We start from the raw sequence: 19,590 nt of genomic DNA on the forward strand, positions 1-19,590 counted from the left end.
AAATAACAATATCTCGATGAGACATGGATTAATGAGAGTTATCTAGTACCAAAAATGTTTCTAGACAAAACGGTCGTCAAGGTTCCTTGAAAGGCTGGCTATAAAATTACCATTGAAAAAAGCAACAAGCAAGCGTTTGGTGATGTTTTCGAACATTGCTTTGAAAAAACGATAAAATATCTTCCTAGTGATTGAGTAGTGGTTATAGAGAATGCCTATTACCATTCATGTCTGATTTATCAGCAAAGATATTTGACGGAACCATGACGAAGAAAAGCTATTAGCTATATTAGCCATGTTGAAGCTACGCACATTTCGTTTTTTAGCAGAAAAATAAAATATTGGCATTCTGCTCTTAGCACTATGTAATTGTGAATTAAGTCTAATAGAACTCATATGGTCTTCAATGATTTGTAGCGCAATTATGGAAGTGACTCAAGCGAACTGTTAAACATGTTAACTAAGAAGAAGAAACAAAAGTCATCCTGGCGGTTGGAAATAAAATTTGTAAAATTTGTTTTTACTATTTCTTAATATGATCCGTAATAAAACCAGCCATTGAATTAGTATTTGATAGAAAATTTTTTCATTCGCATAAATTATTGATGACGTTTTATTACTCCACACCATTTAGAAATACAAATAGACAAAAGTCCGTGATAATATCCACTTTTGGATCAATGTTATCCTTTTATCACAAATAAAGATCGGCCCCAACTTACAACTAGAAGATAAGAACTTGATCGCGACGAATGTTCCTTTTTAAAACGGAGGAAGTCAAATCGAAGCCCTGTGGTTCGGGTAGATTGCGGGCGGGGGCATCGCCGGACCCTGAGGAAGATGTAGCTCGTGCATCGGCAACACCGGAAGAAGGTGACGTATTTGCGTGGGAGACCGACGAACCGTGAACCTGTGTCTGGCATTCGATGGCAAACATCCGCAAGGACAGGAACACACTGAGGTATCATCGATATCTATCGAAGTTGTTTCTGTACAATGGTGACCTAATTGACCGCTTAATATAGAACCGTTAGCCGTTATCACGTCGCCTTCTAATCTGACGGCACCGGCCAACGCCTGCAAAAGAACGGCATTTGTTAATATTGGTTAGTTTTGATCACTTTTGGTTAGCTTTGGTGTGATTAGTTTTGTTTTGCTTTGGTTTGGTTAGTTTTAATTAGCTCTGATTTTATCCAGAGTCTATGCGGTTGATATCACGAACGAGGAAACACTTTTTTTGCTCGCCGGTATCCTAAAATTAATACGGAGCCTCGATTTTCCGGGCACAAAAAGGAATATAGAGAAAAAAGAATTGCAATATTCTTAGTTTTTATGCAAACTTATTTTGCTGTCAAAGTGTCTCTTATGCCCCTTTATTATCAGTGACAGCGTTTTCTGTATGTATCATTTGGAGTTCTGCTAGCTTATGATTTTCTGAATTACTTTCGTTTTTCAGGACCTGCCTTAATTTTGTTAAGGGATATATTAAATGGATGAAAATAAGTATTCGCCAGTACTGAAGGGATTATATAAAAAATATCATTAGAGAGCCTTAATCCATTTAGTTTATTATTTTTTTAGCAATTTCTTTGTGGATTTTTTATTTTTCCAAATATTTTACATTCTACGTCTACGTAGACTAAAATGTGGTATCTAAAAAAACATCCCCTCCGCAATGATGTCATGTTTTTCTAATCAGTAAGGAAAGTCGAAAATAGAGGTGCAGCAAACTGAAGGTAAGATGTCTCCTGGCCCTTTCCAAATTCAGATGTAATAAAATAATAAACTTAAATTAAGGTCAGTTAACATAGACTGAACGAGCCTGATCTTTAATTCCAAAGCTGAAAATTTACCGCCCCTGCCTTAGAAGGCATTCTCTCTCTTTCTGTCACTTTTTGTAGCTTCGATAAAAATAAGTCTACCTGAATTGCTTGAGCCTCGTCTCTCCTTTCGTCTTCGGTGTTCATTGTGACGAATCTCAACACGAGGAGATTCAATGACGCGGCAACAATGGCTAAACCGAAGAGGATAAAGATGAGTGCAAACATGACGTACTCCGGCTTCTGGCTGAGAGCGTTGTCCCTCTGAAGCGCCACCTGAGAGACAAAGCGGAGTAAAAACGGTGCGGCAAATTTTCCGTGAAAGATTTGGTTTACGAAGTCGGAAACACACTCGGTCGCGGTATCTGGAGATCAGTAACGAATCATTTAAGGGCATGTCTTTTAATTTCCGCCAATTCTAAAGAATTTCGCAGCACAGCAACATCATTGCTTGTTTTTGAATTCAATGAGAGTAATTGTCAATTATCAAAATTATTGCTAGAACAAAAAAAATATTAAAAGTAATTCACTGTATCGTAGGCTGTAATCTAATAATCGTATTGTTAAAAACAATTAAAATGCACGAAAGTAAGATCTCCTATCTAAATTCGAATTAATTTTTTAACTGCAAGTATATCGTTTTCAGGAGACAAATATAAACAACCCTATATCGAATATAGCAATCTAATATAACCAGGAAATAGCTGACACTGACCTAAATATAAGGATTAACATTAATATTAATATTAACATTACCATTAACAGGCAATAAAGGAAACGTGAAATGAATGTTTAAATTTATAACCAAAAACCATGTTTAATTTTGTATTAAATAGTTTCTCCACAGCATACATGAATGAACGCCGATAATTTTTACTGGAATATGATGACGCAGTAGCCGCCAATTTAAGATGACGATCTCAGTTAGGAGAGGCATATAGAAAAGGAATTTCTGCTTGGTTTATCTAAATTTTCACAAATTCTTGTCATTAGTAAAGTAAAATGATGTTTTTGGCAATTCTGTTAAAAAATATTAAAAGCAATTCACTGGATCGTAGACTGTAAATGAAATGGCATTAACTGTAAAAATAACACCTTCAGGGGACAAATATAAACAAGCCATATAATATAACCGGCAAATAGCTGAGACTGACCAAAATGGCTCACACACATAATAAACAAAAAGTTAAATTAATGTTTAAATTTATAACCAAAGACCATGTTTAATTTTGTATTAAATGGTTTCGCCACATCATATGAGAATGAACTCCGATAATAGGCACTGGAATATGATGATGTAGTAGTCGCCAATTTAAGACGAAGATCTCAATTGGGAGAGGCATATATTATAGGAATTTCTGCTTGGTTTATCTAAAATTTCACAAATTCTTGTCATTAGTAAAATAAAATGATGTATTTGACAATCCTGTTAATCATATTATATCCTCTATTTGCACGTTGCAGTTGACTACCATGAATTTCTGATTTACAAATTTAGGTTTTACTGCAATTACGGTGCACTAAAAGATGGTGGAAAAGCACTCAAACATTTAACTAAATACTCTCATCTCAACGGAAGCTGGACTAAATTAAAAACACGCAAAACACCCATCGAATTTTGTTGGTCGGTTTAACGCTGGGAATTTTCCAAGCAATGTTGACTTATAATTTGATTTAGTGGTCCAAATTTAACTAAGCGAAATTAAGCTTACCATATCTCCAAAGCCTATGGTGGTCAGGGTGATGAAGCAGTAGTACACCGAATCGAAGTAGCTCCATCCTTCGTAACGCGAGAATGCAGCTGCCCCACCAGCTATGGTAAGCGATGACAAGAACGTCACCACGCATATGAGATCTAGCTCCGAGGCATTCGTTTGTCGGCAATTTAAGGACGACCTCACTGATCGAATTATAACGCTGGGGAAGGAAGGATGATGATTTGTGAATGAAGAACTGCTTTTCCTTACCTGCTTAGCTTGTTTACGCGCTCCCCGATACTTTGAAACATTACCAAGCCCAGCGGAATTCCGATCATGGCGTAAACCATCGTGAAGAGTTTCCCTCCGATCGTTGTAGGTGTGGAATGGCCATATCTGTATGGAAATAGAAGTTAAACTTATTTACATATATCAAGATGAATTCACCCAAAATCTCTTGTACCGGAAGTAGTAATGTGAACAAAGACTTAGTTAATTTTCATTTTGTAATTAAAAAGTAGCTACAGAAGCAGTCCTGCAAGTAATAATCAATTTCGGTATTAAGGGGACTGCTTGGCAATGAATTTGAAAAGTTTCTTGATAAATGGCGAATGGGCGCATTTTTTCATAGGAGATGTAAATGTAAGTAAAGTGATTACGCCATTTATTAGATCCATAATAGTATTTACTAATACTTTTCGATAAGCTAACACGCAATTCAAGGTAACTATGACATTTCCATTTTAAAGGCAGTTTCTATTTAAGGTATCCTCCATTTCATAAAAATGCAGTCTCAGGTCACCAAATCCGCAGGACGCTTTATGAATTAGAGAGAAACCCCACAATTCCATGAAAAAGGGAACATACTGTACAGATTTCCTTATTTTATTTTGAAATTGCCAAAATGTTTCTTTTCTTCGTGTACAATAGAGGAATTATACATGTCTTGGATTCTTGTGTAATAATGGACAAAACTGATGAATCACAAAGTAAAATTGTCCAGACATTTGATAAAGACACGGTGTTGCCGAAACAATTGTCATGTGAAAATATATAATTTCGTGAAAATCTGAACTTTTAGTTCTTATTTATTTTGATAAATGGATTTCCATCAAGTAAAAGCCTCCTCAGTTCAATTTTTACAAGTGCTGGTTTACACCGAACTAAAATATCCGGTAACATAATCCACAATCAAAATCATCGATTAATCGATATTGGTTAAATAACGATACATTGGAAGTAATACGTAAAGGACAGTTTTAAAGAAGACAGCGGACACACACAAACAAGAAAAATTAATATTGAATAATCCTGAAGAGCTGTACTAAAGAACAACTTAAGGAGAAAAAAAATAGAGACAGTAGTAAGACAGGTTTGGGTAGTATATTTTTTAAACTATGAAGAGTGAGCATTATCGTTTTTGTGGATAACTTGGATGGCCTAGAGACGCTGGTTACACCTGTCGCAGGCTTTAGTGAAAAGTTTGTTTGGGCTTGACTTGAACGTAAGAAAAACTAAATATATTATTGTCAGCAAGAACAATATGGTTACTTGGACCCATACAAGACACGAAAACTGGTCTAGGTCATCGCAGGACTCTCCAATCTGAGAAAATGGTTCTCTTTCACTACCACTGAACTCTTACGAGTAGCGGTCAACAAGACTTGAATAGCAATTCTAGTAGTAATAGTATATTATTCAACAAGTGCGCTAAACGGCATTTGAGTCACGAGTTTATTTGGCACGGGCGGAGCGAATGTTTAATAAACAAGTGACTTAAAAAATCGACCAAACGTATTTCATACTATACTTTTTCTACGACTGTTAGTTTTTGAGTACATTTTTGCAAAACAACACGAATACATTCACTGACATGACAATCAGAATTGATAAACGTCAGAATTCAAGCTGTGCGGTGAAAATCTTCGAAAACATCCGATTGCTGCCAAACCTGTGCGGTAAAATCCCGGAAATGTCCGAAGTGGCTCGGATCCGTACGACAAGAAGCTCACATGTTAAAGTGACGCTTTCCGTACCCTAGATCGGTGTATAATTAGGTATTTTACAAAAGGGAGTAAAAAAAAGATTGTTTTTGTCTAAAATCAACTAACCAATTTTTTTCGCAAAGATTGCTAATATTTTTGATATGAACACAGTGTATTTAAATACTACTTTCTTCTAGTCGAATGTCGAAACTTTAAGAATAACCTTACGTAATTTTTTATGCGAAACTTATGTGGTCACAAAACCTCATATGTAGAGACTCCGCGTAATACATCATCAGTCACCATCAATTTTAAAGACCACCGAATAACCATTATAAATGCAGGTTGTTATTTAGCCTCCGTCGGCGGTTCGGATTCGTCGATTCAGCTAAATCACTCACCCTATTGTGGTCAGAACCGTCGTGGCATAGTAAAACGCCCCTGTGAATTTCCATTGCTGGCCAGCTCGGTGGGGCTCCGATTTCAAAACGACCGTCTCCATGATGCGAAAGTCCTCGTCGCTTATGTTATATTTACGCCTAATTATTACTTGGATTTCTGGAAAGCGGTTGTACGTAAATATTAAAGCGGAATTTTCGCAAAAACGAATTAAATTTTGACGGTAAATCGTTTTTCCAATGCAAATCAGATTTTAGTTTTTATGCTTGGTTTTACCACAAGACGCGATTTTGTGGAATACAATTTTAAACGAAGTTTTTGATCTTTCATTTCCTGATTATTACGATTATATTCGGTGTGTTATGCTCTGGTCATAGATATAAGAAAGTAACCAATTGCTTTTGAATGGGATTATTCAAGGGTGGTCATTACTGCAACAAGATTATTACCTGAAGTTTCGAAATTTAAATTCAGGTAAACTTGTGGTCCGTAGTAGAAAATCATTTTATACCCATCTGTGTTTAATATTCTTTGATTTGGTATACCTTTTGTTTAAGTTTATTACTAATCATTCTTAGTTCGTGTGTAATACAGCGTGTATTGAATCGTTCAAATTATGCAAAATATATGCGAGTCTAGTGTGTATGGAGATGCTCCCGCCCAAATGTAGAAAACACTATTCTATTGAGACTAAGGAAGCTATAAACAATGTTTATTTCACTCTCATTGAACGTGGTGCCAGCTGCTTAGAAGAAACGGCGACATTGACGAAAATTCCAACATCAACTGTATGGAAAATTGTGAATAATCGCATTTTCTCGAGTCTAGATGAAAGTGATCAACATATAATACGGCGTAAAATTTTCCAGTTATACGAGGAACAAAGCGTGCCTGCATTAGATATCTTAATTAGGAGGCTTGAAAAAGTTGAAACCGGTGTTAAATGTGGCAGAACTACCTTATGGAAGTGTATTCAATTTTAGATTTAAAAAAATTGACAAAAGGCAAATTTTAATGGAATCTTCTAGAATTAGGAAATTGCTACTGGAATATCTAGAAAAAAATAGGATTTACAGAGTACAACAAAGGCCATTTACTTGGATGAAACCTAGTTCGACACTTATGATACCTCGGAAAAGGGTTGGGTTGACTGTACTGATAAGTGTAAAACAAATGCGCCATCAAAAAGAGGTAAAAGAATAACTATTTTGGGCTGGCTCTAAAGATGGTTAGATTCCAAATGTACTTTCTCTGTCTGCGAAAAATATTAAAGATTCTTCTCTGGATTACCAAGAAGACACCACCACTGATTTATTTGAAGGTTGGGTTAAAAACCGCGCAATTGTAATGGACAATGCAAGTTATCACAGTAGACAGTTGACTAAAACCCCTTCCTCATGTGACACAAAAGCAACAATCCAAAACTACATGTATAATAACGACATTTATTTTCACGAAGATTATACCAAAAAGCAATTAATTGAGGTTCTACAAATCTTGAACCTACAAAAGGAATACGTCTTAATCCCATTGAACATGTTTGGCACCAACTGAAATCTGCCATTCGTCGTAACAATGTTTTTCTTCGTGTTAACTCCAATGTCCTCAAACTTATAGAAACCGAAGTTTTTAATATCCCTCCACAAAGTTGAGCAAATTCTGTTAAACATATGGAAAAAGCAGAACAATCTTATGTCCATATTGCAAATAATATAGAACAAATAATAATTAGAACAGGCGATGATAGCGATAATGATACTGATATATTATGTGAATAATTTTAAGTAATTTAAATACACACATAAATAAATATTGTTTAATTTCCTAAAAAAAACCCAAATAATTAAATTCTAAGCAAAGTACGGACCTGTTCGGCCATATTTCATTCTTACAGCTTTCCTGGGTCTTTCCTTAATTCGTATCAGTTAGTCACTTTCTTATATCTATGAACATTACCTTGTAGCACGACTTTGCGCTTGCTCTCAGTTTCGGATTCAAGTGCGTCAAAAAATGCGGCGCCTGTGAGCAGGTACGTGAAAGTGCAGACGATCAGAGACAAGGTACGAACGTTTTGCTTCTTCATTCTCTAGAGCGCCTCATGCTGGGGCCGGGGGGATCCCGCGCCGCTAGCTGCCCCCCGCGGCCCCCCCGCCAGACCACAGCCACATTTTGTCTTCTGAAAAAACTTCTTACGCTATCAATGAAATATTGAGCAGTAAAATATACTTTGTAATAAGATTTGATTAAATTACTAAATATGTCTCAGTATAGTGAAAAAGTATTTCAAAAAGCAACTTTCCTTTTGTAACGTACGTGCTTTAACTTTTGAGATACAGAGTGGTACATTTTTCAAGGAATAAAATCTTTTTTTATGGAATTATTTTTAATTAATTTATTTTAGGAAAAAATTTATTAATTTTTTATTAAATTTATTATTTATTCTTCATAAAAAGTTCAGCATGCTATCAGATATTTTCCAGTATTATAAAAGACTGTCAAAAATATGAATTTTACTCAAAGGTTGACAAAAACTAAAAACGACATTTAAATATACAATTACATCGACTTACATTGAAAAAATTGATTTTGTTTGTATTTTAAATTTAAAATTAAATTTTAAATTTTTTATATAAATTTTATTTCTTGTTTTTTTTTTAAATCATGATAGCCTTGTCCTTTCTTTATGTTTTCTAACAATTTTGATGTTTAAACATGTTTTGAATGCATATCCATTAATCTTGCAAACAGAAAAATACATACAAATAATAAGTTGTCCAACTAACGTAATTTTAATTGAAGAAATAAATAGAAACGTAATTTTCACTCATTTCACTGATATAAATGTACTGTGAACTGTATATTTGAAAGTAGTTTTTAGTTTTGATCATTTTATTTAAATAACATTTTTCGATAATGTAAAATTCATTAGTTTTACATGCCTCGTATTCTAGTGGAAAAAATTGATCAATGACACATATATTATCTAAGACACGATGCCGTGAAAGTTGGTAAATGCATTTTGTGCATCAAGAGGTATTTTCACGTACACAATCCTTTATTTTATTTCCATCAGTAGCGTCTGTCTGTGAAGATAGCATTTAATTTAATGCCATCATAGATATCCAATTTTTTTTATAAAGAAATAAGGGGGCATATCGAAAGGGGAGACGCTCAGATCCAGAGAAACAGGTAACTATAAAATTAAGTCCTTAATATGAAGATAAATAATAAATATGATATTAGGCACAGGCAAAGTAATAAAAAGCAAACACAAGGATTGAAGAAAAAAGATGATGAACACTAAAATTAACGTAGAAAAATGGTCTGTAACAACATGGTGTCAGTCAGCTCCGATGAATTATTGCATTAGTTACTCAGCTATTTTCGTTAAAATCTCAAGTAGCCCAAATTTGGTTATCGTTGAAATCGATTTGGTAAATTAATATGCATGCACGGCAGATAAATTGAATCAAACAGATTTCGCGACAAGTTTTATATGATAACATTATGTATGTGATTACGAATGTTGCCGATATTGGCTGTCTAGCTGCAATTCTATCGATTTTATTTCTACAATATATTCTAAATATAGAAAAAATACAATCCCAATTCAGAAATATGATTTAGGAATACCCGCTTACAAGGAAAATAGCTTCATTTTTGTGTAAAAAATACATATAGTACCCCGGTATTAATATAGCATATGTATTTTATATTTTTTAGTTATTTACGTATTTTAGATATATAGGGATACGGATAAAATCAACCTCAATAAATAGCCAATGATTATAGTTAATCAGATGTTACGCCCTCTATATAATAATAATAAAGAGATTTCTTCACGCTGCAAGAACTAAGTTGCTCTAATGCAATCCCATAATTGTTATACGTTTCAAGGTGATCCATTCACTTTAATAAGTTCTAAAGATTCAGGTATTCGGTACGATAGAATCATTTATTCTGGTTTATTTCGAAGACTGTAGCAGTAAAAATACAAAAAACTAATCGGCTTAATATAATTTTTTATAGAACCTGGTTTCACTTGTAAATTCCAAAGTTATCAAAGCATGTATTTTATGACATCTTAATTTTTCAAATATATGCGGGCCAATTCACTTTAAATACTCTACATTTTTAAAATAAGCTTAGACAGCGTATTACAGAAAAAGAATCGCTAATAAATTCGTAAATAGAACTTTTTCTTAAAATAAAAATGTTTCTAAAAATGTCCAATTGATAGGATACGAGTCAGTACAAGGTAATAGCTTTTTAAACATTTTTTTTAAGTTACTGCTGGTAACTCTTTTATATTTTGGCCAGGAGTGTCGCTAAAGGGGGAAGACATTAATTTTGGCCCTAAACTGATTTTCGTAATTTTTTGGATTTTTTAAAAACAAAAAGATACTCTTCTTTGAAGTAAATAAAATTATTGAATTAAAGTTAATTGCTAGTAACTTTCATGAGCGGGAATCGACTACCTCGGAGAATAACTATTGTTTCAGGAATAACTATGAAGTGAAAATATTGTAAATTATATTGAACTTAAATTTTGTCAGATGCAATTGTGATTAATATAAAGATATTTGTTTGAAAATTTTCAAAAAATCGACCCATTTTACTTCGTTATCAGTCATTTTATACCTGTTTATTTACCAAACTAATTTTATATTTTGACATCGGATCGAGATACGGACGTAAATAAAGTCCACGTTTTTAAATAAACAAATGACATCTCCCAAATAAAACAAAAGTTTCGTAAGCTTAATATAAAATTGGAAAGTCCGACCGGCAATATGAATAAACGGTGGACCTGTATTAGATTCCATTTTTTTTCTCGGGGGTGTATTTTATCATTTTCCCTTTGTTGCTTATATTAGCTCCGTTCGACATTCGTCCGTCGCTCTTTGATATTAAACGATATCGTTACTTTTCTCGTAAGCTGTTCTCTCGTATCGTGAAAATTTCGGAAAATTTAGCTCGGCTAGGTGATACCACCCAAAAATTTGCTAGCCCAGCGGATAACCTATTATCGTCCCTTTCGAAAATAACGACAATCACTTACCCTCAAAACGGCACGAGAACGCGCGATCCTATATTTATCTCCGAGAGAATTTCATTCAACATACACGGATGACCTCGTCTTCGAGAGGTTCCTGCAGGTTTCCGCACACGTCAGGCACATAAATAAATAAAAACAACCGTTTTAGAGCATCTCGCTATTGAAAAATTGCACCGCACTGTCTTGCCCTAAAAGTCCGATGCACCCCACACACGACCCCATCTTTCACACACACACCCTTTAATTCCCGCAGACCTTTTCGCGGTCTATATTTAGCACAGTTTTTGGCACAGTATCGGCCGAACGGCTGTGGACCATCTCCGGCTACGGGATGATATCTTGTAGTACACGCGGTCCATTCTGGATCGATATCGGCGTCGCAGTGACGTCACGGAGGTGCCGAGATAAACCTGGCGCGGGCGGGTCTTTCGAATTGCGTCTGCATGTGCCAGATTTATCAGACGCCGGTTTATATTGGGACACAAAAAAATACGTAGCGGATACGTCATTCGGCGATAACCGATAGTCGTTGAGTTCGCGTGGGATTTCGTGGAAACAGTTTGCAAAAATTCACGTCAGAAATCTCCTTGCAGCTTGCTGCGGATCTTTGAAATAGATGCGCACGCCAGGTTAACCCTCAACAGTGTGCTGGCGGCAGCCGAGCATGAAATAGGAATTTTATAATTAAATTCAAATTCGAAAACCATTTATTTCCATTTAGAATTGGCTATACAAATTTAAACGGAGATATACTTACTATAAACTTGTATTTAAAACAACGGAACTGGACATAATAGTAGTGAGCGAAACCAAGAAAAAAGGAAATGGAACAGAAATTATAGATGATGTCTTTTATTGCTGGAGCGGAGTTAAAAAAGAGGAAAGAGCAAAAGCCGGAATCTGTATCTTAATAAAAAAGAAATGGATAAAATGTATAAAAAGCTTAGAACCAATAAATGATAGAGTTATTAAAATAGATATCATAGTTTTTGGAAGACACATAATAGTAATCGGAGTATATGGACCAACGGAAGATAGTGCACTAATGGAAAAGACAAGCTTCATACAAACGATACAAGAAGAAATTGATAAAATTAAACAAAATCGAGAACTCATAATAGCAGGAGCTATTCGAATTTAATAATCTCAAGATTACCAATGGCTTCTACCGACACAAGGAAATTCATAAATTCACTTGGGTACAAGAAACCAGAGATCTCAGATCAATTATAGATTATATTGTAGTCAAAAACAACTCCTCAATTAAAATAAAAGATGTCCGAGTAAAACGAGGTGCAGAATGCGGCACAGACCACAGGTTATTGATCGCGAAAATCGACTTCCCCTGGTCATGGAAAAATGTGAACCAAAAAAAGAAATAGCATTTGAACATAAACAAAAAGAACAAAAGTTCAATATACAGCTTTTACACGATGAGTCAATACTGTACTTATATCAGCGAAGAATAGACCAAAAACTGGAAGAATTCAGCCTCGACGACCTAGGGACAACATACGAGCACATAAAAACATGCATCAAAGAAGCAGCTACTGAAGCTCTCGGAGAGAAGGAAGAATCACAAAACCAACATAAAATAGACATTAATAAAGACCTAAGGGAAATCATAAATGAAAAGATGGAACTTTATATGAAGTGGTTAAATACAAAAACAGATGAAGATAGAGAGATATACCGAGAGAAAAATCGAGAAGTCAAAAGAATAGTACAGAAAGAAAAGAACAACAAATGGGAAGAGGCCTGCAAAAATGTAGAACAATATATAGGAGGAACGCGTAATTCAGAATCCTGGCGTCTAATTAAATTTCTTAGAACCAATAGGAAAGAAAAAGTACATCTAGAATACATACCAGATACTATGTGGGAAATATACTACAAAAAACTGCTAACAGAGGATAGACCTACTTTTATTGGAGAAAACTCGGAGACAAAATCAGACGAACAAAAGGATATAGATCTTAGCTTAGAAGAAGTAAAAATGGCAATTAAAAATATGAAGAATAATAAAGCTGCCGGCTAAAAAAACACGGATCAGAAAAACTATACCGAATGATACACCAAATGTTTCTAAGAGCAATAAATGGAAAACAACTACCAAAAGAGTGGACAACTGCATATATGACATCGATATTCAAAAAAGGCGACCATAAAAATTGCGAAAATTACAGAGCAATTAGCGTAATATCATCTATGGGAAGACTATATGGAAAACTCGTAAAGGCAATACTAGAAATAGAAATAAAATACAAAATTGGAGAAGAACAAACAGGTTTTACGCCGGGTCGATCTTGTATAGACCACATATATACATTACAACAAGTGATATATATATATATATATATATATATATATATATATATATATATATATATATATATATATATATATATATATATATATATATATATATATATACTTACATAGGACAAAAGTATTATTCCTGTCAAAAAGCTGACTTAATTTTGATGGATTAAATTATAGTTTCTTTGACTAACCCTCCCCGAGCAATAATTATGGCCTTGATACCTATTTTTTATGGGAAAAGCGAAAAACCAATAATTTATTCATAGGTAGCGGCAAAGACATTGACGAGTCAGATAGATTTAGTCCACGTGTCGGCTGATATCAGTGAAAGTGTTAAAAACGCCCTTTACCATCCGTTTCTAAAAAGCTTTCTTCTATATCACTAATTCTGCTGTTATATAGCCTCCAAATCACTTATCATTGGATGCGAAAAAAATTGTATTAGTATTACCCGTTATTTGTAAAGGAAATTAAAAAGTGTAGGTCCCAAAATTTGTATATATTTAGTCTCATCGTAGTTTCTTTTAGTGGTAATGTGATTTTATTATTCTTAAACAAACCTAATCCAATATTCAATATTTATATTTTTAAAACACCTTCTCTAATGCTCTGTTCTACAATACCGACTGGTCAGGTTATTTCGGTAATTACAGTTAGAAGTCAAGACGATATACTTTGAGTCACACCATACCATGTATTTAAATATTTTACAGTGTATTTCTGTCATTAAAGTGGGTAAATAGTTATAAATTTGTAAAGGTAAGACGACTTGCCAATTTGGCACAATGAATAATTTATTAATTTTCTAATCAAAATAAGATGTTAGTTGCTTATGTAGTTGCTTACGTAGGTAAGAATTTTGCTGTGGTACGTATTCAGTTCGAAAGTGGGAAAAGAGGCATTAACTTAAAAATTAAAAGTCGAAAATCATTATTTATGTGTACAGTTTTATGTAACACAAACTAGGGTGAGAGTAAAATGGAAATTAGTTTGCCGGAAATCGTAATATGGAGATTGAAGACCATTGTCATTGTTATTTCTGGTACTTCCACTTTTTTTCACTTCATAACCTTAATTGTATATTGTTATTGTCTAATGGATACAGCCAGTTCAGGTTAAGTGGGAATTAAAATGTTCAGCATGTATTGTTTATCGGCAACAAAGTGTCGAGCCTAGTAAGAAAACAGAAATTTTTATACGATATAGTGGAATACAATAGAATATAAAAAAAGATACAATAAAAAATCAAAAGTGGGAAAAAGAGACATAGCTCCTATATTTTTTTAGTACACTTCTATGTGTATGATTTTATGTAACACTTTGCCGGAAGCCTAGATTGATTTCTGCAATATGTAATATACAATTGTATATACACTGAGAAAAAAAAAATATATTAATTTATTTTGTATTGTACAATCACACCCTTACATTTTTTTATGGACTGCATATCATAAACGGATTTTGACATATATAATGCTAATGGAGTTATGAGGCGCTACTTTTGTAATTCTTCACAATGATTTATTTGTTTTATGTATTTTGTTTGTTTTCTTATAGAGTAAAATAAAAAATGAAGTACGTTTTTTTCTTTAAACCCTTTGGTTGTTAGTGGTTATTAGAAATCAATCAATAAGGAAAAATATTATTTGGCAAATTAAGATGTATTATTAAATCTATTATTACTTAAAACTCTTCCGTTCATTAGCGACTAATGTTTGAACATGAAATTATTGTAACCAATAAGAGACATACTCTTTGAAAAATTTTTTAAGCATCTTGCAAGAAATGTGTAATATGCTTATATTATATGTATATTAGAGTATTCATTATTTTGTTCAATTTTTGTGATTTATCGTTGGTTCTTCTAGTAAGTTTTATCATTAAAATTCGTTTAAGCTAAACAGACTCAATTTCCATTCATTTTTAAGATAAAATATAGTTTTTTAAATAAATAAACTTAAAAATAATTAGGTTTAGGTAAATGCAAGAATTGTAATACATTTAGAAGATGGTTGATATTTATCGGCATGGGCCCAACATTTTAACATAAACAGGACAAGAAGCGACACTTTCAAGGAACTTAATATTTGTGCAATCTCCATCCCCATCAATCACAGCTTGAAGTCCTCGGCTCATAGTCATGAAAGGAGTTATGCAGTTTTCTTCATAAATTTCTTTGATACAGCCGTTTCACCATTATCCCCCACATGTTTTAGATTGGTTTAGATCAGGACTGTTATTTGGTCAAGGCAAGGTTTTAATGTTGGAATTTTGGAGCCATTGTGCAACGATGTTTGCACTGTGAACAGGACAGTTGTCTTGTTGGAAAATAAAATTATTTTTCGGGTAAAGTTGTTCCACACTTGGCACCATAACGTTCTGCAATATTTTGGCATAAGATTGACCAACAAATCTTCCCTCAATGCGCCATGCCACTCCCAAACTGTTGTTCTTGCGCTTGATAGTTAAGAGTGACAAATAAGCCGTGCTTGCTTCTGTTGGTGAGTGCCCGGCACTTGAGAAGCGATGCCTTAATTCTTCGACAAATTATGGGTTTACTGCTTGGAAATTCCGACGGAATTCTTGCATTTTTCGCGCGACTATTCGAAGAAGCGCTTGTTATTCTTGAACTGTTTGTTTACCACATGCCCTTTTCAAAACAATGAAGTTTAAATGACAACGACATGGTGGCCTATAATACACTGTACAAAACTTAAAAAATGTTTTAAGAGTCGTATCAGTTTTATTAAGGTATATTATTATATATATTAAAGTATATTATGCATGTTATCTGAAATGATTGCAATTGAACTAAATTTTTTCTGTCTAACGTATTTTTCTTGATACATCAGCTCTTTCAGGTAGAAAAAACTTATCTCCGATATCAGCAGGTACTTAATAGATTCAATGTAACACAATATAATACACAACAACACAATATCATTTCAAGTTCATATAAAATCATACATAATGAACTGGTGTTTGTTAACTTTCTGTCTATTATTCTTTACGTCGGCAATTTGCGAAGACCGATATGTCACTTATATCAACGCGCAGCAGTCTTCTTGGGTGGCAGGACAAAATTTTGACGACACATTAGCCGCCATAAAGACATTCAAGGAAGCCGGTGAAAAGTTTCGATCAAATGGACATGCTGTTGTGACTTTGGATTTCGTTTCTTTTATCGACGATAACACCACAGTCTTACCAGAGACGTTCGATGCGAGAGATGAGTGGTCAAACTGTACTAGTATCGGAAGAGTTTGGGACCAGGGAGCTTGCGAGGCAAGCTGGGTAAGTGATGGAGTTTTAGTCGAGCAAAATTGTGTTCTAAGTTAGAGCCGTTAGGCGATAGCCTCGACGTCAGTGATGTCCGATAGGATTTGCATCCATTCCAATTTTACAACAACGCCCACAATATCGCCCCAAGATTTAATATCGTGCTGTAGGAGCTGCAAAATAGACTGCGACGGTGGTTTCGCAATACTAGCCTGGAGTTATTGGAATAATAGTGGCATCGTGACAGGTGGACCCTACGAATCCTATACGGTAAAAATGGTGTTCTTTAAATAATGAAAAAATATTGATAATAGGTTTTTAATATTTGCATCTCTTTGTAGAAAAAGTATATTATGCACAAAGCTTTACAAACGACACGAGTATCTGAAGAAGTTTATAAACAGTCGGGAAGAAAATTACAACACGGATGCATTCACTAAGTCAAGTGATGAATGCCTGAACTGACAAATGTCAAAACACCATCAGCATTTTAAAGATCAGCCGAAAACATCCGATCGCATGTTACACGTGACTAAAGTACCGGAAACCCTACAGTGTTTAATGCACCTAGGCTCTTTTAATGTGCCTCGTTAAGCACTGTTGAAAGACATTTCGAGTGTTTGCGGTCCTTTAGTTACGAGTTTAGGAGCGATCGGATGCTTTGGATAACTGCAATAATGCACCAAAAAGTAATGCATAAAGCAATCATTCAGTTGTTAAACACAGTAAATATTAATCATTAATCTGCAGTTTATCAAACTTGTTGCATTATATATCTTTACTTACTTACTAAAAATATTATATTTAGTGCCATATTTTTCCAAAAATTTGTAGGTGAAATTGTGGAAATTCGCGATAATACATGAAATTAGTAAAGTATATCGAATGCCATTCGATTGCTACTGGAGTATGCAACCAATTATACACTGGAGTATTTTCACCATTTTTGAGCAAATTATTCGTTTGGAAAGTGATTTCTGTGCTAGATATTATTAGTTAGTAAATTTTGAGCAATTTTTCCAACGATTGTGGAAAAATATTTATTATTATCCAAACATATTCGCTAGGCGACATAAAACTTGCCAACATACACACTGTTGAAGCTCAAATTAATACCTCAAAAAAATAGATCAGCGAACATTCATTTCGTTTCAGGGTTGCAAAAGTTATGTTAATAGGCCATGCGAACATACAAACGGAACTGAGGGAGTTATGTGTTCTGATCTAAATGGGTCCATAGATACTTGCTACTATGCATGCGATGCCAATGCACCGCAATCGTTATCGTACGATAGCGATTTGTACTTCGGCGAAGCCCCGTATTTCGTCGACGCCACCGAAAGACAAATCAAGTTGGAAATAATGAATAACGGGCCAGTCCATGCCTTGTTCGATGTATTCTCCGATTTCTTTTACTACAAAAGCGGCAAGTTCGAAATCAATAGTTAAAAAAATAGTTAATATTTGAAAGAAACGTCAAGAAAAGTTCTGTTATTCTATTTAATTATGGTTAATCTCTAAGCAATGAGCTCCTTCTAAACTGAAAGGTGAGGCAAATTTTATAATAGAGAAAGACGGTTACTAAAGGAGATTGTTTGCTTTGTCTTGCTCATTTATCTAGTCTCGTTAAAGTAAAATTTTTCAAAATCTAATTTGTTAAAATACCTTCGAAAGAAGCGAACACAAGTTGACATTTTTTTAAATTCAAAATATTTAGGTTTATCCGACGTTTTAGAAAATCCATTTGCCAGAAAAAATAGGGACATATTTAAATACGTACATTTAATCAATATTTTTAGATAGTTTTTGCCAATTTATAAAATGTTTATTAATTTGCATTAGCATATAATATTATTACCATCAAAAAATTAATTACTTGCCAGAAAATAGAAGTATTTATTTCAGGAGTATTTGCAAAAAGATTTTAAATTCTCAAAATTGAATTGAATTGAATTGAATTGAAACATTTCAAACTATTTTTAATTTGTAATAACTAAATCAATATACCCACATTATAATATTATAAAAATTTACAACTTTATTCATAACATAGATTTGGTTTATGTAAATAATTTTTATACGAGTAACATGGACGTGCAGCCTCTGAAAATGCCAGATGAAACGTCAAACATACCGATCAAACAACCAAGGCATAAATACCCGCATCAACACCAGCACAATATTTATATATTTTAGAATATTTATTTAAAAAGCAAAATTAAATTTGAAAAACGATTGAAATGATTTCAAAAATTAACATAAAAAGTCTTTTTGCAGTTATCGTTATTAGAATTTGTATTAATGAACGTGTATAACAAAGAAAACAGTCCATATTACTATCCGTCTCGCTTTAAATACGATTTGCCTCACAAAATTGGATGCATTAGCGGAACGATTCCAGTTTCATGGAGTTCACTACCCGTAATTAATCTATTTTGGATAGATTCCACTTTTTACTCTTTTGCACTTGACGAAAACATGTAATTACTAATTGACAAACAACAATGTTTTAGGGTTGTATGTTCCAACCGAAGATGCGGAATGGGTATCAGAAAACTCAGCCAAGATCATCGGTTGGGGTAAAGAAAATGACACCGCTTACTGGCTGATGGTCAATTCATGGAACACCAGCTGGGGTGATGGTGGTCTGTTCAAATGGCCTGTAAACCAAACGGATTATCCCCTCGAGGCAGCAGTTTTCGCGGCGATACCCATACTTTGATTCAGTTTTTTCATTGATCTAATAAAAGTCCTCCTTTGGAGTTGATAGTGGTTTTATTTTATTCATTTTTATAGTCAAATCAATGCTAGGCGGCGTTAAAAAGAATCTGAGAGCCAAAGTACTGGAAAGGTAAGAGATACTTTAACATCAAAAGAAACACGTAGAAAGGTAAGAAGATCGAAACTTATTTACAATTTACAAAATGGTTTCCAAATGTTTCATGTTTTTTCTCTAGATATGATTCGCATGACTCAGAACTGTTAATTTAAACGCGTCTTCTAAAAATTATTTGCAATTTATTTTATTT

General features: G+C 33.9%; 2 protein-coding genes across 2 annotated transcripts; one reads left to right on the forward strand and one right to left on the reverse strand.

Moving 5' to 3' along the window:
• Window positions 1-483: 483 nt before the first annotated feature.
• LOC132697857 (two pore potassium channel protein sup-9) lies at window positions 484-7,984 on the reverse strand. Its single transcript, XM_060663566.1, has 6 exons — window positions 7,858-7,984; window positions 5,904-6,060; window positions 3,788-3,913; window positions 3,533-3,737; window positions 1,923-2,096; window positions 484-1,077 (listed from the first exon to the last, which is right to left on the reverse strand). Exons 1-6 carry the CDS (start codon window positions 7,982-7,984, stop codon window positions 778-780), a joined length of 1,089 nt encoding a protein of 362 aa, XP_060519549.1. The 3' UTR covers window positions 484-777.
• An 8,247-nt stretch (window positions 7,985-16,231) lies between these two features.
• On the forward strand, window positions 16,232-19,311 carry LOC132698190 (cathepsin B-like). Its single transcript, XM_060664125.1, has 4 exons — window positions 16,232-16,576; window positions 16,631-16,831; window positions 17,717-17,987; window positions 19,075-19,311. Exons 1-4 carry the CDS (start codon window positions 16,253-16,255, stop codon window positions 19,281-19,283), a joined length of 1,005 nt encoding a protein of 334 aa, XP_060520108.1. The 5' UTR covers window positions 16,232-16,252; the 3' UTR covers window positions 19,284-19,311.
• The last annotated feature ends 279 nt before the right edge of the window (window positions 19,312-19,590 follow it).

This window comes from Cylas formicarius, unplaced genomic scaffold (assembly GCF_029955315.1).
Source record: "Cylas formicarius isolate icCylForm1 unplaced genomic scaffold, icCylForm1.1 PGA_scaffold_2__14_contigs__length_35257938, whole genome shotgun sequence".
NCBI classification, from domain to species: Eukaryota; Metazoa; Arthropoda; class Insecta; order Coleoptera; family Brentidae; genus Cylas; species Cylas formicarius.

Bases quoted from the DNA above. Each gene is read 5' to 3' on its own strand.
- LOC132697857 (XM_060663566.1), bottom strand. From the start codon at position 7,984: ATGAAGAAGCAAAACGTTCGTACCTTGTCTCTGATCGTCTGCACTTTC. The intron at 6,061-7,857 runs GTAATGTTCATA...ACCGCTTTCCAG, and splicing joins GCGCAAAGTCGTGCTACAAG to AAATCCAAGTAATAATTAGG. The intron at 3,914-5,903 runs GTGAGTGATTTA...ATTTCCATACAG, and splicing joins ACGGTTCTGACCACAATAGG to ATATGGCCATTCCACACCTA.
- LOC132698190 (XM_060664125.1), top strand. From the start codon at position 16,253: ATGAACTGGTGTTTGTTAACTTTCTGTCTATTATTCTTTACGTCGGCA. The intron at 16,577-16,630 runs GTAAGTGATGGA...TAGAGCCGTTAG, and splicing joins GAGCTTGCGAGGCAAGCTGG to GCGATAGCCTCGACGTCAGT. The intron at 17,988-19,074 runs GCAAGTTCGAAA...ACAATGTTTTAG, and splicing joins TTTCTTTTACTACAAAAGCG to GGTTGTATGTTCCAACCGAA.